Source organism: Misgurnus anguillicaudatus, chromosome 14, assembly GCF_027580225.2.
Source record: "Misgurnus anguillicaudatus chromosome 14, ASM2758022v2, whole genome shotgun sequence".
In the NCBI taxonomy this organism is placed as follows: domain Eukaryota; kingdom Metazoa; phylum Chordata; class Actinopteri; order Cypriniformes; family Cobitidae; genus Misgurnus; species Misgurnus anguillicaudatus.
In genome coordinates this window covers 33826015-33841282 of record NC_073350.2, presented here as the reverse complement: position 1 = coordinate 33841282, position 15268 = coordinate 33826015, and the positions used below count along the sequence as shown (strand labels likewise).

Sequence of the window (15268 nt, the reverse complement as noted above, 5' to 3'; positions counted from 1 at the left end):
ATGTTTGCTGTATGTAACAAAAAATGTTTTATGGTCTAAAACACGTCAATTCGCTTAGAGCACCTTTAACCCCTAAAAAATGCATTCATCCTTCACAGAGGTAATCAACAAGGAGTTAATAAAGGTGTTTTGTGGGTAATTTATATGATTTTGTAAGAAAAAAATATTCATGTTTCAAACTTTATAAACTATAATAACTAGCTCCCGGTAACGGCACCATCTGAACTAACGCAATTCATAAAATAGTTTTAGCGTAGTAAGCATTGGTTGCCATAGAGATACTATGCGCCTTGACAATCACGTGAGTCCAAGATGGCACGGTTACAAGAAGCTAGTTATTATAGTTTATAAAGTTTAAAACATGTATATTTTTAGACTTTTATTTACCCTCTTGGAGCCTTGTGTATTACTTCTGTGAAGGATGAATGCACTTTTTGGGGGATTTAAAGTCAGAAGTTGTTCCTGATCCCTGTTTCTCCCATTATAAGCTTGAATAAGCAAGAACATTTACTAAAATAACTCCAAATGTGTTCTTCTGTAAAATGATATCTCGGATAGCTTGAGGGTAAATCAAGGTGTAATTTTGATATTTGGCAGAAGTATCGCTTTAACTTGTCTTTATGTTGACAGCAAATGCTGAATGAAAATGAATCGTTGGTCTGATTTCAAAAGTTCATAATTGAAAATGTAAAAGAGAATATTTCCTATGAAGAAGAAGATTTTTAGTTCTGGAAGTAATGTGGACAGATGATTGGCTAAAATCCTTGGCATCCCACAGTTAGAAATCCTCTAATCAGAAAAGATTTCATAAAAGAGAACCAAATGCACTATTGACCGTCACATAAACTGAGAACTGAAGAGGTTTTAGAGGCTTTTCAACAGTCCTCTACAGTAATAATCTTATTGATAACAATTTTCCCTTACAAAAATTACACAAATGTAATGGTAGCGCTAAGACGTGTTTATTACCTGAAACATCAAACATGGCAGGATGGAATGGTTAATTTATCCTCAGAAATCATTGTGTTAATGGTGATACTTTGGTTTTGCCAAATAAGAGCAGAAGAGGCTGAAGCATTAGTCTCATTATATATGGAGAGGAAGGGGGCTAGAGAGGCTTTTGATCACCCGGCGAGGCCTTCTCTTGCTTTCAAGGCTGTCATTGACATAAAGGAGCATTAGAGATCCTTTGTGCACCTAGAAAGGCTTTTAAAAAAAGAGGCATGAAAGAGCAGAAAACAAATGAAGGTGCGATAGAAAGAGAATCAGGTGATCTGTCATGTTTTCACTCGATTTATACAGAGAATAACTGCGAGTTTTGACCTTTACTTCTCACATGTGCATTCATTTATATCAGTTACGCAACAGTTTTTCACAAAAAGGTAGAACAACTATTTTTTAAATGAAGTCTTTTTAATTAAGGTCAGTGAAAGAAGGCGATTAATCCACATTTAACCTCAGGATGTTACTAAACTTTCTATTTTATTTTGTTGTATTTTCTACTTAAAGTCTGATATTAAATGTGTTCTCAGTTTGTCACACTACAGAAAAATTTGATATTAACCACCCAGACAAACTTTAATGATGAAATAAACCGCCAAGTAAATAAAATAAGTTATCGAAATCTTGGAAAAAATAGACAGGATTCTCTGCTCTCAAACGCTGGGGGCGTGTCTACTGGCTGCGCTGAAACCACGCCCACTTGTGGAAAAAATACCACCTCTCTCAACTTTCAAATACCGCTACAACCTGAATTAAACGATTGTGTTAAGGGCGGGGCCATGCTCGGTGGCTTCAGTGTGTCATCAAGCCACCGGTTTAGCCCCGCCCAAATAATCCTGAACCAGAAATGTGGAAAAACTGTTTAGTGCTGTAACTCCACAATTCAGTACTACATAGTTCACAGTCTTTGTAACATGTTCTTTCTAACATTTATAGAAACAATTCTTTGAAATATCTTTACAAAGATTTTAAGTTTAGCAAAGGTAAAAATCTGTCTACCCAATACAGGACCTAAACATCATTTAAAATCCTGATTTTTGTTCATTTGTCATGTTCTAGCAATAAACATGCATGTAAAGACATCTGATATGTATGAAATTAGTTACGTTTTATGTGTGCTAAATCGTATGCAGTTGTTCTGAATAAAGGATAATTTCTATAAAAGAAAATGGAAACCGATTTGTACCCTTTTAGTAAGAATTGCTTTCAGTAAAAGTGTCAATTATTTTCACCGAGTGGACTGAATAACATGTCACATCACTGCATACAAATATGTTTGTGTTTATGAAAAAAACTAACACACTTACATTTTGCAAATGATTAACCTCAATCCATCAGAAACTGCTCATACTGTACATCTATAAATGGGAAAAGAAAAAAAAATAAGGACAGGCACAAGTTAGTCATTAACTGGAATTATGTTAAACTAGAACAATTTATCTATCTCTTGTAGGCAGATATACAACAACATCCACCTTTAGTATACCCGACAGAATTTGATTGAATTATTTGTGTTCAGGGTTTCCGGCAGAAAATTTCTTAGTTAAGGTGGTTTCGGGGCCGGGGGGCGTGGTAATCAAAGGGGCGGGGTGTACGCGTCATGATGAAAATTAAAATATTTCTATTTAAAACACTCAAATGAAACTTGAAAATTTTGAAGAAAATATGACAGAAAATGAACACATACTAGATTATTAATGAATTAAATGTTTTTACCTGTAACAGGAATAGCTGCGTGATGAAGTGAAACTAAAGGGTTAATAAACACAACCTAAACCAGATGTTGTAGAACGTCTGGCGAACAATGATAGATAGCGCAAAAATTGTAAAATTGTAAAAATGTTTTTATCTACATACACCGAGGGTCCCCTTACATGGAAATCACCATTTTGTGCCGCCATGTTTCTAATGGACAAAGTGTTTTTACTAAGTTGTCTCCGACAATGGCATGTTTGTCCGGTGGTGGCTACCGTAGCTTCTCTATGAGCAGTGGGCTGAGCCGTTGGTTGCAATTCGCAACCTCACCACTAGATCCCGCTAACATTTACACACTGCACCTTTAAAGGAGTGTAACTACTGTAGCATGTAAATAATGCACATAAATAAAGTAAGCAAGAGCGCTCAACAATTATATCTAATCAACAGGCACATGAAACAAAATCACCACAGAACTCACTTAAAATTTGAAAGAACTATAGACTGAGGGCCCGTCCCAATACCTCCCCTTCCCCTACATTTTTGCCCTAATCCTCGCTTTTGCACGTGCACATGTAGGGGTAGGGCGTCCCATTATTTTGGGATGCAAGACAGAGTGCTATTTTCCCCTTAGAATCAAGCCTCAAAATGTAGTCAGGAAGGACCGATGCAGGCTTAAAACGAAGTGGGAGATTAAACTACCCAGGATACCTTGCGAGCCCAGCGAGCTAGTCAAACGTTTCAACCAAGATTGTGGACGCCGCTGGAAAAGAACAACTATATTTTCGCAAATAAAATAAATATGTTAAAATTCTGGAATATGTTAGTTTGAACACGACTTTTGTGTTTGTGAAGTTTTGAACACTAATGTTAGAAAATATTTCACGAAGCTATCAGACAATGTCTCACGACTGCTTCGAGAGAGTCTGTCATGTGGAGCGCGTGCCCGCTCGCGGTGTGAAGCACGCCCGCGCTATTCTCCAAGATGCACTTGACGGCCTTTTTTGCAGCGATTTTTTTTTTGGACGACCTAGTTAAGGCGGTAGGGTTTTCCATCTTAGGCAGGCCGCCCAAACTGCAAAGTGCTGCGGGAAACCCTGGTCTTTAAACAAATTTTCTAGCAGGTGTTACAGCAAACCCTCTGTTTGTTACAATTAACCCCACCTATGAGGTAACGTTATTAGCACTCCTGTCACTTCCGGTGTAATTGTATGATAACGGTAGATCCCACAAACAAACTTTGTGTTCATTTGTAGCAGAGATGTGCGTGTTGATTGTGTAAAAAATTATTAATGTACCTTTAATATTTTTTGAACGAGAGAGCCAAAGCCAAAAAGCATTAGGTTATGCCCTGCTCTCCCCTATTTGCATTTGAATAGAGCCACGTTATCACTTTCGGATATTTTTTAATAAAGCAACACCTCTCCTTCTTCGTCTTCATTGGATAACTCCGCTCACGGGATAGTAAAGGGTCCATCAAATAAACACTTTAGGATCTTGCTGGTAGTAGTAGGTAATTCGGATACTTTTCGCCTACTGTTGTTTTGAATACGATGAATTTGGACAAACTACTCGCCTCACTACTATATTGTGGAAGTAGGCGGTTCATGTGTTCATGTCAGATTTCGTGTTGTTTTACTGTTCACAGCTAAACTGATTATTGCTGGATCATCCTGCTTTTCACAGGGTGCCTGTAAGATGAAACCTGAGCATTTGTTTGTCTGTATCTCAGCACAACTGGATATATCACAGTCCTCATGTGGCTTTGATGATTTTAAAGCCTCACATCTTTCATGCAGTACTTAGAAACTCGTGCGTCGTGACAGTCGTTGCAGGTGGTCATCTCTACCTTTCATCATTGCACTGTTAGCCTGAGAAGAGAGATACAGAGAGTCTGTGATGTTGCAGGTCAGTTTGTGTGCCAGGTCGGATCAGATGAGATGGGCTTTGATGTCCGACTCACTCAAGCGATTCAGATCCAATTTCTGACCCGTCTTCCCCGCATGCTTGGGGGTCAGGGCTCAGTTTCCTCTAATACACCCGGCCTGTCAAAAGGGAGGGCTTGTGTGATCCTCGCACAAATTTCGGGATAGCAGCAAATGCCAGGTAAGATTAGAGCCGCCAACCCACGCGTTCAGGCTCGATATTAGCCTGGGTGCACCAGAAGGAATTCAAATGTCGTGCTAAGCAGGCGGCTACAGGGTCAGAAGCTCATTTGTTCGTGTTATGGTCGTCTTCAGGGTCATAACAGGGATGCGCGAAACAGCTGTCGTGATCATCTCTGATAGGAAAGGGACAGCCGTGGGTAATGCACCCGCTCTGAATGTCGTCTCCGCCAGATGTGGCGCTTCCACGGTGCTCGTCCCTAAATGACTGAGATAAAAGATTTCACTTCTGCGATCTGGAGAGGATGAGACGGCCATAAATGAGAACGGATGAGCCTGGCAGGCAATTCTCATTCAGCGATGGGCTCGGCCCAATAATGAGGTGGATCTCAATTATGCCGCCACGCCGCTGTGAAATGGACCGGGGGATCCCAGCTCGACGCCTCCGGAGGCCGCTCGAGCCCTGTCGCCCAAATTGAACTGATGGAGCAGAAAAGCCATTTTGATTTTCTTTCTCACCTCTGAACACCCGGTTTGGCGGTGATAATGCCAGACTGCTGCATGCAACTGCAGCACGCCCGCTAAGGGGTCAGGCGTGGCGACGGCGGGTCCTATCGGACGTGCCGCAAAGGGACGTAATTGGATTTGTGCCGACAGTCTGTTGACACAAGCGTTATTAATTGGGGTGGCCAGATTGACACGCGCTTAGATAGGCACATCATAAATGCATGAAACTCTGTGTGATAATTGTCATCAGTCTGATAGCCGCGGTTGGCTTGATTAACGATCGCTTCCGTCTTTGGCATATGCTAAGGTTGACCTCACGATTATTGAGTTAGCAGGCTAATCAGTGAAGAGGTGAGACGTCGATGGCTCAAGAGCAACAAGATGTTGTTAAGACCCTTCAGACAAATGCTTATGAACTATTGAATGGTTAAGTGAAACGAAAGCAAATAAACACAGCGGGACAAGCAAAACAGGTGTTGTTAATAACCTGAGAAGTGGAGAACTAGAAATCAATCAACCCTTATGTGCTGTTGGGGCCTTTTTTTGTGAGTCTTAATTTAGCATAACTTTCTCTGTGTTTCAGATTTTAACTCTTTAATTGCCAAGTTTATAAGTGATGTCACTGATTTGAGAAAAAACACACAAAATGTCAGAGTTTCGATATAAAAAGTGATTGTGGACTGGATTTTTTTTTTCACAGTGTTGGGCATGTAAAAGCGTGCACACACACACACTATGCTGTTATACTCAATGTACAAAGGGTTAATGGTGCCACATGGTGATCAACAGTACAAATGACAAATTTTACCTCTTTGCAAAAGGAAAAACCACCAACAATCAAGAATGCATAATAATAATAATGTGCCATGGCTCTGCAATCAAAAAAAACATTGTTATAATGGAAGTCATGGGGCAAAAATGGCCACAAACCATAAATGAGAGAGGAAAAAAATAAAATCTGCCAATGTTTTTACTAATCTTTTACATGCCCAAGACTGTGAAAAAGGTGAAAAAAAAGTCTAGTCCACATTCACTTTTTATATTAAAACCCAGTCATTTTGTGTTTTTCCCACCAAATCAGTGACATCACTTGTGAACTTGGCAAATAAATAGTTAAAATCATGGATATTTTTTGTAAACATTTGGTAAGTTTGATCCGTACTGAGGTTGATTAACAGATTTAAATATTCATCTGATACATTTTTACAGCCGTTTAAGCCTTTTTTGGCCACTAACAACACAAAGGGTATAATTTAAACAATGCACAAGGGTTAAATGGTTGTGATTTTATTTTACAGGTGTGATGCCAAATAACCTGGGTTTACACAGCCTGCAACCCAGTCCAGTGGCACCGGAAAACCCGGCCCAGTCTCCTACACAACTGCAGTACCTTAACAAAGTCCCGCACCGCCGCTTCTCCATGGAGGTGAGTATTGGCAAATATAATAGATATTAACTATATGCCAAACTGCTGTTACTATGAATGAGGGGAAATGCAGCAATTGATATGGCCGCTGTAATGACCATAAGTCCCGCCTTCCAATAAAAAAGAGCCAATCATCGGTTGACAATTAAAAGTGCAATTTAAGCTTGAGAAACAAAAGTTATAGCACAATTGATGTCAGGTTTCGTTGTTGGAAACTTTTTTATAGACAAACATTTTCAGGGATGCAAACTCATGAAAGGTGGGAAATGTATTGCAGGTGTTTCCAATGTGGGTTTGAAACAGATATTTTTGACATGTTAAATATTTTTAAGTACTTAGGCTTAATATATCTCTTATTTGAACTATTAAAAAATTAACAATTTGGACAAATGATCTTGAAAAACAAACTTACCAGAAAAGCATGTTGTTTGCATCCCTGCCCTCTACAAACGTAAGCAAAGTATACAACCATATACACGATTATAAGTTGTATGGTCTTATATAAATGCACACTGTCAGAATTTTATTTATTTGTACTTTTAAAAGGATACAGCTGCTTTAAACAAAATACATTCATACATTTTTAACCACTATGGCACATTTCTATTCATCTAAATTTTTAGGATATAGCCCCAATAATTAGCTGAAGTTCAATATTTTTACTGTAAAAAATGCAGCATGAAGTTAAAACAACTTGGTTTTGGTCAGTTCAATTACTATTTTAAGTTTTGGCTTGCAATTAGTTGAAATAACTTTAAAAATCAAGTAAAAAATTTTTACTTCATTTTTTATGTTAAACTAAAATAAAAATATATGTTGAATTTACAAAAATTTGCTAGGGGACCCCTATAATTTGAACACTGCCCCAGGTGTCAACTAGGGACCATTTTTTTTGATGCTGTAGCCTTACTATATGCCTACATGGACTTAGGCCCTGTTTACAAGTACATGGTTATTTTGAAAAACTGAGCCATTTCCCTTCATTTGCGCCCTTCGTTTACACGCAAACGGAGAACTCGCCTTTGAAACCGATTCTTTCTAAAAACTCCGGCCAGAGTGGAGATTTTAAAATCTAAACTGAGACAAATGAGTGTTTAGGCAGCCAACGTCAAAGTATGCCCAGAGCTCACACCTACGCCAAAAGTGCCATCATGTTCAAAAGAGGAACAGGAAGTGATTTGTTGCTGTTTTCGGGATTCTGATTGGCCTACATGGGTTTGAGCTTCTCGTTACACCGCCACCTAGACGTTTGGCATGCTCTTGATGGCATATATACACAGGTATGTGTCAATGAACACTTTTCTGAAAACTAACATGTGTGCACTAAGTTATTTTTGAAACCAAAGAGGCTAAAATGTCCGTATATGACAATAGCCGCCCATGTGTAAACGTAGTCTCAAAGCTAATAAATATACACAAAGCCACAAACCTCATATTTCAAGCTCATTGGATCTTTAGTGTTTATAGGCACTCAAAGTTTATCAGCAAAAATATTTTTAACATATTTAGGTTTGTTTGCACCACATGGAGCTCTTACAAGACTCTCTTTGACTGAGACCTTGACAATCACCTTTACAGAACAACAGGAGCCAGAATCAAAGCTCTGCTTGAAATGTTCAAATCTATTTCTGATAAAGTCCTTGCCAGAGGCATTAATACCTTCTTATCGAATGCTTTGTTTCTTATAATCTCTTTATGTTTGAAGGTGAAACCAAATTCATACCTAGTACTTAAGATCTGTCTGACTGTATTAAAGGTGCATTGTGTAACTTTTAAAAGGGTCTCTTGACAGAAATCCAATATAATATACATAACAATAATATCAATGGTGTATTAAGACCTGGTGTATTAAATTTGATATTTTTGGTCTAAAAACTAGATTTATTTTCTTGGGTCATTTTGCTCATCAAAAAAGCATCTTAATTTAAGAATTTTTAGATATTTTTTACTGAAAACAAGACAAAAATACGAAGAATTATTTTGTCTTAAACCATTTTTTGCAGTGTAAACGTACAAACTGTAATACAGACCGCGTTTCATCTTTATGTTGTCTCAGACGTCAAAATGTTTGTCTTGTGGCGGCTATCATATATGCTTTTTGAAATTGAGGGGTAAGCTGTTGGTTGCAATTCGCAATCTCACCACTACAAAATTTACCTTTATCACCTTTAAGCACACTTTCCCAATGGTCCAAAGCTGTCACTGGGGCGGTACTGTTTAAAAAGCTCCTAATATGTAACATTTAGGTACAGACTTGTATACATTTGGTACCACTATGGAACTCTAGGTGCAAATGTGTGCCGTTTGAAATGGTAGCGCCTCAGTGACAGCTAGGGACCATTTTTTGACGGTGCAGACGTAAACTAGATCCATAAACTGTATTAAACATGGACGTAGTGTACGCGACATCAACCGTAGGTTTCTAAAGATCGTTTTTGAAGATAAAAGTGGGCGGAGCCAGTTGTCGCCATCTTGGCAAACAAGTCACCGCATGTCACTCCCAGATAACCAAAAATGGCCAAAAAGGGGGAATGTGGGTGGAGCTAAGTAATCAGCAGCAACAATCCACCTATCACTCAAACGGCCTTAATTATGCAGAACTATAAAGGCGGGGTCCATGATCTCTGAAAGCCAATGGCCCTGTCCCAAATGGCACACTCCGGACCACACTTTGATGACATCATAGAGTGCAGACTTTAGAGACCCTTGATGCGAGTCTACGTGGGTGCACCGGAGTCGTATTTTGGAACAGACTCGAGCGTCAAGCCGAGTCTGGGAGGAGGAGTTGCCATAAGTGTGAACTCCTTCCTTCCATTATCTGATTGGTCTGATTGCTCTTCGCAAGGACTTCTGGGTTGGTAAAGTGCCTGCTGCAGTGCGGGCTTCGCCGGAGACCGCATCAAGGGGGCAAAGGGGGCGCTGATGAGCAGACTTTAAAGCATAAAAATGACAGATGGGACACCCTACGACTAAGACTCATAGACTAAGCGAGCATGTGCAATTTAAGGCCACGAGACCGAAAGTCCACATGAAGTGCGCCATTTGGGACAGGGCCATTGTTGATATTTGAAATCACCTAAACAAACACACGCCTAACCAAATAGAATCTGGACCTTTTTTGATAGACCCCCGCCCCACACATAGGCAACCCAGGCAACGATGTTGGTTGGTAGACACACCCTTTACTGTGTTTTAGAAATTGGCCCAACTTCCTTTTCCAAAGCGTTTTTCAGAAATCGTGCACTCCGCCTTTAAGACTCAAAATAATTTAAACAAATGAGTTTCACCCCCTCACAGTTTAAAAATTAGCTAAATACCACTTTTTGTACTAGGCTGTAAACATACTATTTTCTGCTGTAAAATTGGGCATTTTTACATGGATGTCTATGGGGATTGACTCTTTTTGCAGTCTGTCTCTAGTGGCCTGTCGATGAATTGCAGTTTAAGTCATCAGATAGATTGAAAGGTTGCCCCTTGACTAGTACACACACTGATGATTATCATTTTTATACTAACAAAACCAAAAAAACTGGCCTATTGTGCTCTGATATGCCATCAAACATATAGCACTGCACCCAAACAGTATTGTAGAAAGCTTTATTTCACCTTCTACAAAGGCAAATTGAAAATAAACCACGCCAACTGGATTCCTGCATGACAGCGGCTTTGATCTTCTCCTTTCTTCTCTTTCACCATAATCGTCCATGCCATTCTTTATAGGGTGCACGAGAGAAAAGCCTCTGTAAGATTTGCAACCCAGAAAGATGAAGTCCATCATTAAATGAAATGGAAGTATTACCCGCAAGTTAGTCCAGCGCCACAAAAGCGAGAATCCACAGACTGAATGTTCTCCGCCTCGCCTGTCAGCCTTCGTATTCAGCGGCCATGAATCTAAAGGTGGAAAATTGAAATGAATGCCCTCTCCCGTTTTCAAACCCAATGAGTTCCTTCTGCCGTCCCAAACCTTTTATCTGCACCACAGACCCTTATTTTATCACCGCAGGCCTGACGGGAGAGAGAAGACATTTCATTCGCTGGTTTTATTGAGAATCGCGAGCTGGTTTTATTGCACGACCGTACAAACCAACCCACGAGGCAGAGCAAGAGAAGGATAGGCATCCTTACATTGTGCTATTTTGGGTCTCATCTTAACCATGGCAAATGAATCCAGTTATAAACTAACTCCATAACACCTTTTACAATATGAGAAGATTGTTATACATATTTCAGTTTCTCTCTCACGATACAATATATTGTCCCATACTGCCTTAAACTGTGCTGGCTTATTAAGAGTAAAAGTACAAAAATGACAGGTTTTTCTCATCGTCTTGGTAAGTTTTTCACAGTGAAACTACTCAGTTGTGTCCATAGGCGTACTGTTGTGTTCGGCGGAGGAGAAAGCTGTCAAATTCACCTTGACGTTTTGTGTTTTTATACGTGTGCTGGCTGTACGCTATTAGCTGACAGCTCTTTGATGTTATGTGTTCAGGATGTGACTAAGAGGATGTCTCTGCCCATGGATATTCGTCTTCCACCGGAGTTTCTGAAGAAGTTACAGATGGAAAGCTCTCCACCCTGCAAACCTCTTAGCCGCATGTCCAGACGAGCTTCATTGGTTAGTAACCATGTTTCTAAGCGCAAACAAATACAGATATGCACACAAATGCATGCCTCAATGTTTGTAAATCTTCAATATAGTAAGCTGCTCAAACAGAAACTTTGTAGACGTCGCAATGGATTTCACCAGAATATGTGTCATTCATAAAAATCTACAAAATTATACGTGTTTGGGAAATATTTGGGTTTATCAGATTATGCTATCGGCTCAATTTAAAGGAATAGTTCATAACATTTAAAAGAATACTCCACTTTCATAAAAAAATCCTAATTTACTTAATCATATGTCATCCAAGATGTTTATGTTTTTCTTTGTTCAGTCGAAAAAAAGTTTTTTTTTTTTTTAGGAAAACATTCCAGGATTTTTCTCCATTTAGTGGACTTTAGTGGACCTCAACAGTTTACAGATTCAATGCAGTTTCTCTAAACGATCCCAATTGAGATATAAGGGTCTAATCTAGAGAAACAATCGTCTTTTCACCAAAAAAATTGTACTTTTAAACCACAACTTCTCGTCTTGCACTAGCAATGAGATGCATTCAGCGCAACCTTACATATTACGTAATCACGTCAAAAGGTCACACCTGATCACTCCTCTTTCTCCATACTTGTAAACACTGTACAAGTATGGAGAAAGATGAGCATTCAGACATTGTTGTATGTGGATTGATACTAAGTAATGTCTTTGTGTCAGTTTATTGTTTAAAATAAAGCGTGCACATATGTAACACGTGACCTTTCGACGTGATTACGTTATACGTAAGGTCACGCTGGCGCATCTCAATGCTAGTGCAAGACGAGAAGTTGTGGTTTAAAAGTAAAAAATTTTTTAAAAATTAAAAGACGATCGTTTCTGTAGAGTGCTAATTTAGCATACGTCATGCATGAGCTTTCTACGTGATTATGTAATACGTAAGGTCATGCTGGTGATCAAACGGCTAAAACAAGAAGATGTGGTTAAAAAGGACATTTTTTTGGGAGAAAATGCCGATTGTTTCGCTAGATAAGACCCTTATGCATCTGTTGCGATGGTTTAAAGCAGTGATTCTCAAACTGGGGGCATTATGAAATATATGAATTTATGATAAATTTTGTATAATTAAACCCCGGAAAAATAAGGCTACTAACCAACAGCACTTTTAATAAGTTTTATTTAATTCAAATGTTATGTTTTACAATGTTTTATGTCATTAGGGCACAAATGGGGGCCACCATACACAACATAAACTGTTGCCCACTAAAGTCCACTATGGAGAAAAATCCTGAAATGTTTTCCTCAAAAAAATGAATTTCTTCTTGGATGACATGGGGGTGAGAAAATTATCAGATTTTTTTAATTTTTTTATGTTATCTTCCAAAGCAGTGGTTCTCAAACTGGGGGCGCAATATGGTTCCAGGTGGCCCCAGTTTATAAAATACATTAATTTATAAATTCTGTGTAATTAAACATCCATAATCATTTAATATGATTTATTTTATTCAAATTATAAGATTGTTTTATGTTATGATTTTTTTCGGGTGGGCTGCAAAGACATGTACCCTACACAAAGTGTGTGGGGGGGGTGGCTCACGCAAAAAAGTTTGATAACCAATGTTCAAAAGGAATTTGAAGGAATAGGAGATAACATAAAAGGCATTTTTTATAATTTTACTAAAATTACATTTTACAAATTATTATTTATTTTTCTTAAAAAATTACTCATTTGTGTTTAACTGAAAAATGTCATATACATCCCAGCTAAAGTTACAGTTTATGATTGACTTTTTTCTACATAAAATCATCCTATGATCCTATAATGTAAAGAACATACAGTACTGTAAAAATATATTCCTGATATCTTTGCATGAACAGCATCCATAAAGGAATACTTTTAACTATTTATAAATCCATTCCAACCTTTCCTTTAAATATGTGCATGTAAATATGTGCATACTCAGTTTGGGCTTATAAAGGCTATATTTAAACTACATCTACAAACACAACAAAAGTTTTCCAGTAAATCCCTAAGGTTTAGGGAGAGGTTAAGTGATGCACTTTACAATTTTACCATTATTTCCAACATACGGCTTACCACACTGCTTATGAATGTTGTCCAGAAACTATGTGAAGAAACAAAACATCTCCGAATAGTCACATACTTGTGTGTTTGTGATCTGGTCATCTACTTTGCTATTCTTTCCAGTCGGATATTGGCTTTGGAAAACTGGAGACTTACGTGAAGCTGGGCAAACTAGGAGAGGTAAGATTCCTTTCTGTTTCTTGGGGTAAGAAAATAAAACATGAATTAGAATATAAAGTTAATCAAAATTAAAAGTCAATTAAAATCAACAATCAAATCTGTCATTACAACATGATTCCCTGCAGGCTCGAGAGACTTGTTGAAGGTGAATTTTGATTTAATGGGCTGTATAATATTTGGGCTTTATAACTATAATATGTTTACCACCACAAGCCTGTCAATTTTCCATTAAGTGCAACAAAGCATTCACATTGCAAGAGAAATCGTGCACTAAACGCAACCCTGAGGAATACTGGATCTAATGACTATATACCATACAAACAAATCTTGAAGTATTGAAAAAATACCGTACAGCAACTTCAGTTAATCCGGTCCCAGAAGCAAATAAGTGAATTTCAAATCTTTGTATCAGCTTTTTTAGTTTATTTAAAAAACAGCTCAGCTGGGATTCAGTAAATGTCTCGCACTACAAAATTGTTTTAAAAATTAATTTGCATGACAATAAACTACATTATCTAGCTTGTATACTAAATTATCATTTAACAACATCGTTTAATATATCATTTAGCCTATACAAAATAATCTCTTCTGTACATACATAGTAATGGTTAGCGTCCAGATAATGACACATATTACATTTGGATCTGTTTTTATATGTTTTGTATCACTTTCTAGTTTCTAAACATTATAGATAAACAAAAACTAGATCATCATCTCGGTCCAGAGACTGACAGAAGTTTAATAATGGTTTAGTCCAGATCTTGTTACGCTAAAGAGTGACATTGGTTTTCTCTCCATTATTCAGGGCACATACGCGACGGTATTCAAAGGTCGCAGCAAGCTCACAGAAAATCTGGTGGCCCTGAAAGAAATTCGTCTGGAGCACGAGGAGGGGGCGCCGTGCACAGCCATACGGGAAGGTATCGTTTCTCACCGAGAATTACAGCTTGAATTACTTATGATTTTGAGCTCCCCAGTTGTTGAAAACCCAGATTGTCACGAAGAGTACACACATCTAAACTAGTGAGCCACAGGCATCTCCTTCAACAAGCCTGAATCGCTCCATCTAAATGAGATGAAATACGTGAGCTGGGTTGCTAATGACAGACGCCGGCGTGCAGCAATGTTGCCACCCAGTGGCTCTTGAATGAATCTTACTGATGCTTTAAACCAGCATAAAGGCTCTTGAGATAACAATATACTATGATGAATTGGATTTTTCAATGGGAAAATTATAGATTTTAGAGAAATGACCATGAAATTAAAGCTCATTTATTAAAGAGAATGAAATGTGTGTGAATTAAGTAATCATTTCTACCTGCGGCTATTCAAACATTAGTTGTTAATAATACCTATCATAGACGAGAAAAATGTTTGCAGAAACATTATTACCCAGTTTTCTTATGTGTGAACAAAATCACATCCAGCTGTCAAATTTATTTATTTTATCCCATTTTAATTTTACTTTTATTATTTCTGCATTCTGTTGTCTACCATTCAAAAGTTTGGACACACTGACTTGATGTAAAAATCCTTTGGTCTTAAAATATATAAAATGTGGCTACATATTCTTTTGCAAAACTTTTAATAATTACCTAAAGTTGTGGAAAAATGGAAACATAAACAAAACAACAAAAGTTCAGCATATAAGTAATCATTCAATAGCATCCCAGAAT

At 38.0% G+C, this 15268-nt stretch overlaps 2 protein-coding genes across 7 annotated transcripts in view; one reads left to right on the top strand and one right to left on the bottom strand.

The window, feature by feature from the left end:
* LOC129427308 (uncharacterized) overlaps nucleotides 1–15268 on the bottom strand; it is a 158969-nt gene that overhangs the window by 115691 nt on the left and 28010 nt on the right. For 3 of the 5 annotated variants that reach the window (XR_012373305.1, XM_073876377.1, XM_073876379.1), the window contains one exon: nucleotides 2310–2360. The gene's annotated coding sequence lies outside the window, so the exon portion shown is untranslated. Of the gene's footprint in view, nucleotides 1–2309; nucleotides 2361–9875; nucleotides 10448–10534; nucleotides 10627–15268 lie in introns of those variants that run through there. The other 2 variants (XR_008638588.2, XR_008638587.2) reach the window with 2 other exon arrangements.
* The window catches only part of cdk18 (cyclin dependent kinase 18), a 79575-nt gene that overhangs the window by 41938 nt on the left and 22369 nt on the right, over nucleotides 1–15268 (top strand). For both annotated transcript variants that reach the window (XM_055183690.2, XM_055183689.2), the window contains 4 exons: nucleotides 6608–6735; nucleotides 11225–11350; nucleotides 13536–13592; nucleotides 14398–14512. In XM_055183690.2, the coding sequence (XP_055039665.2) occupies nucleotides 6608–6735; nucleotides 11225–11350; nucleotides 13536–13592; nucleotides 14398–14512 (426 nt within the window). The remainder of the gene's footprint in view (nucleotides 1–6607; nucleotides 6736–11224; nucleotides 11351–13535; nucleotides 13593–14397; nucleotides 14513–15268) is intronic.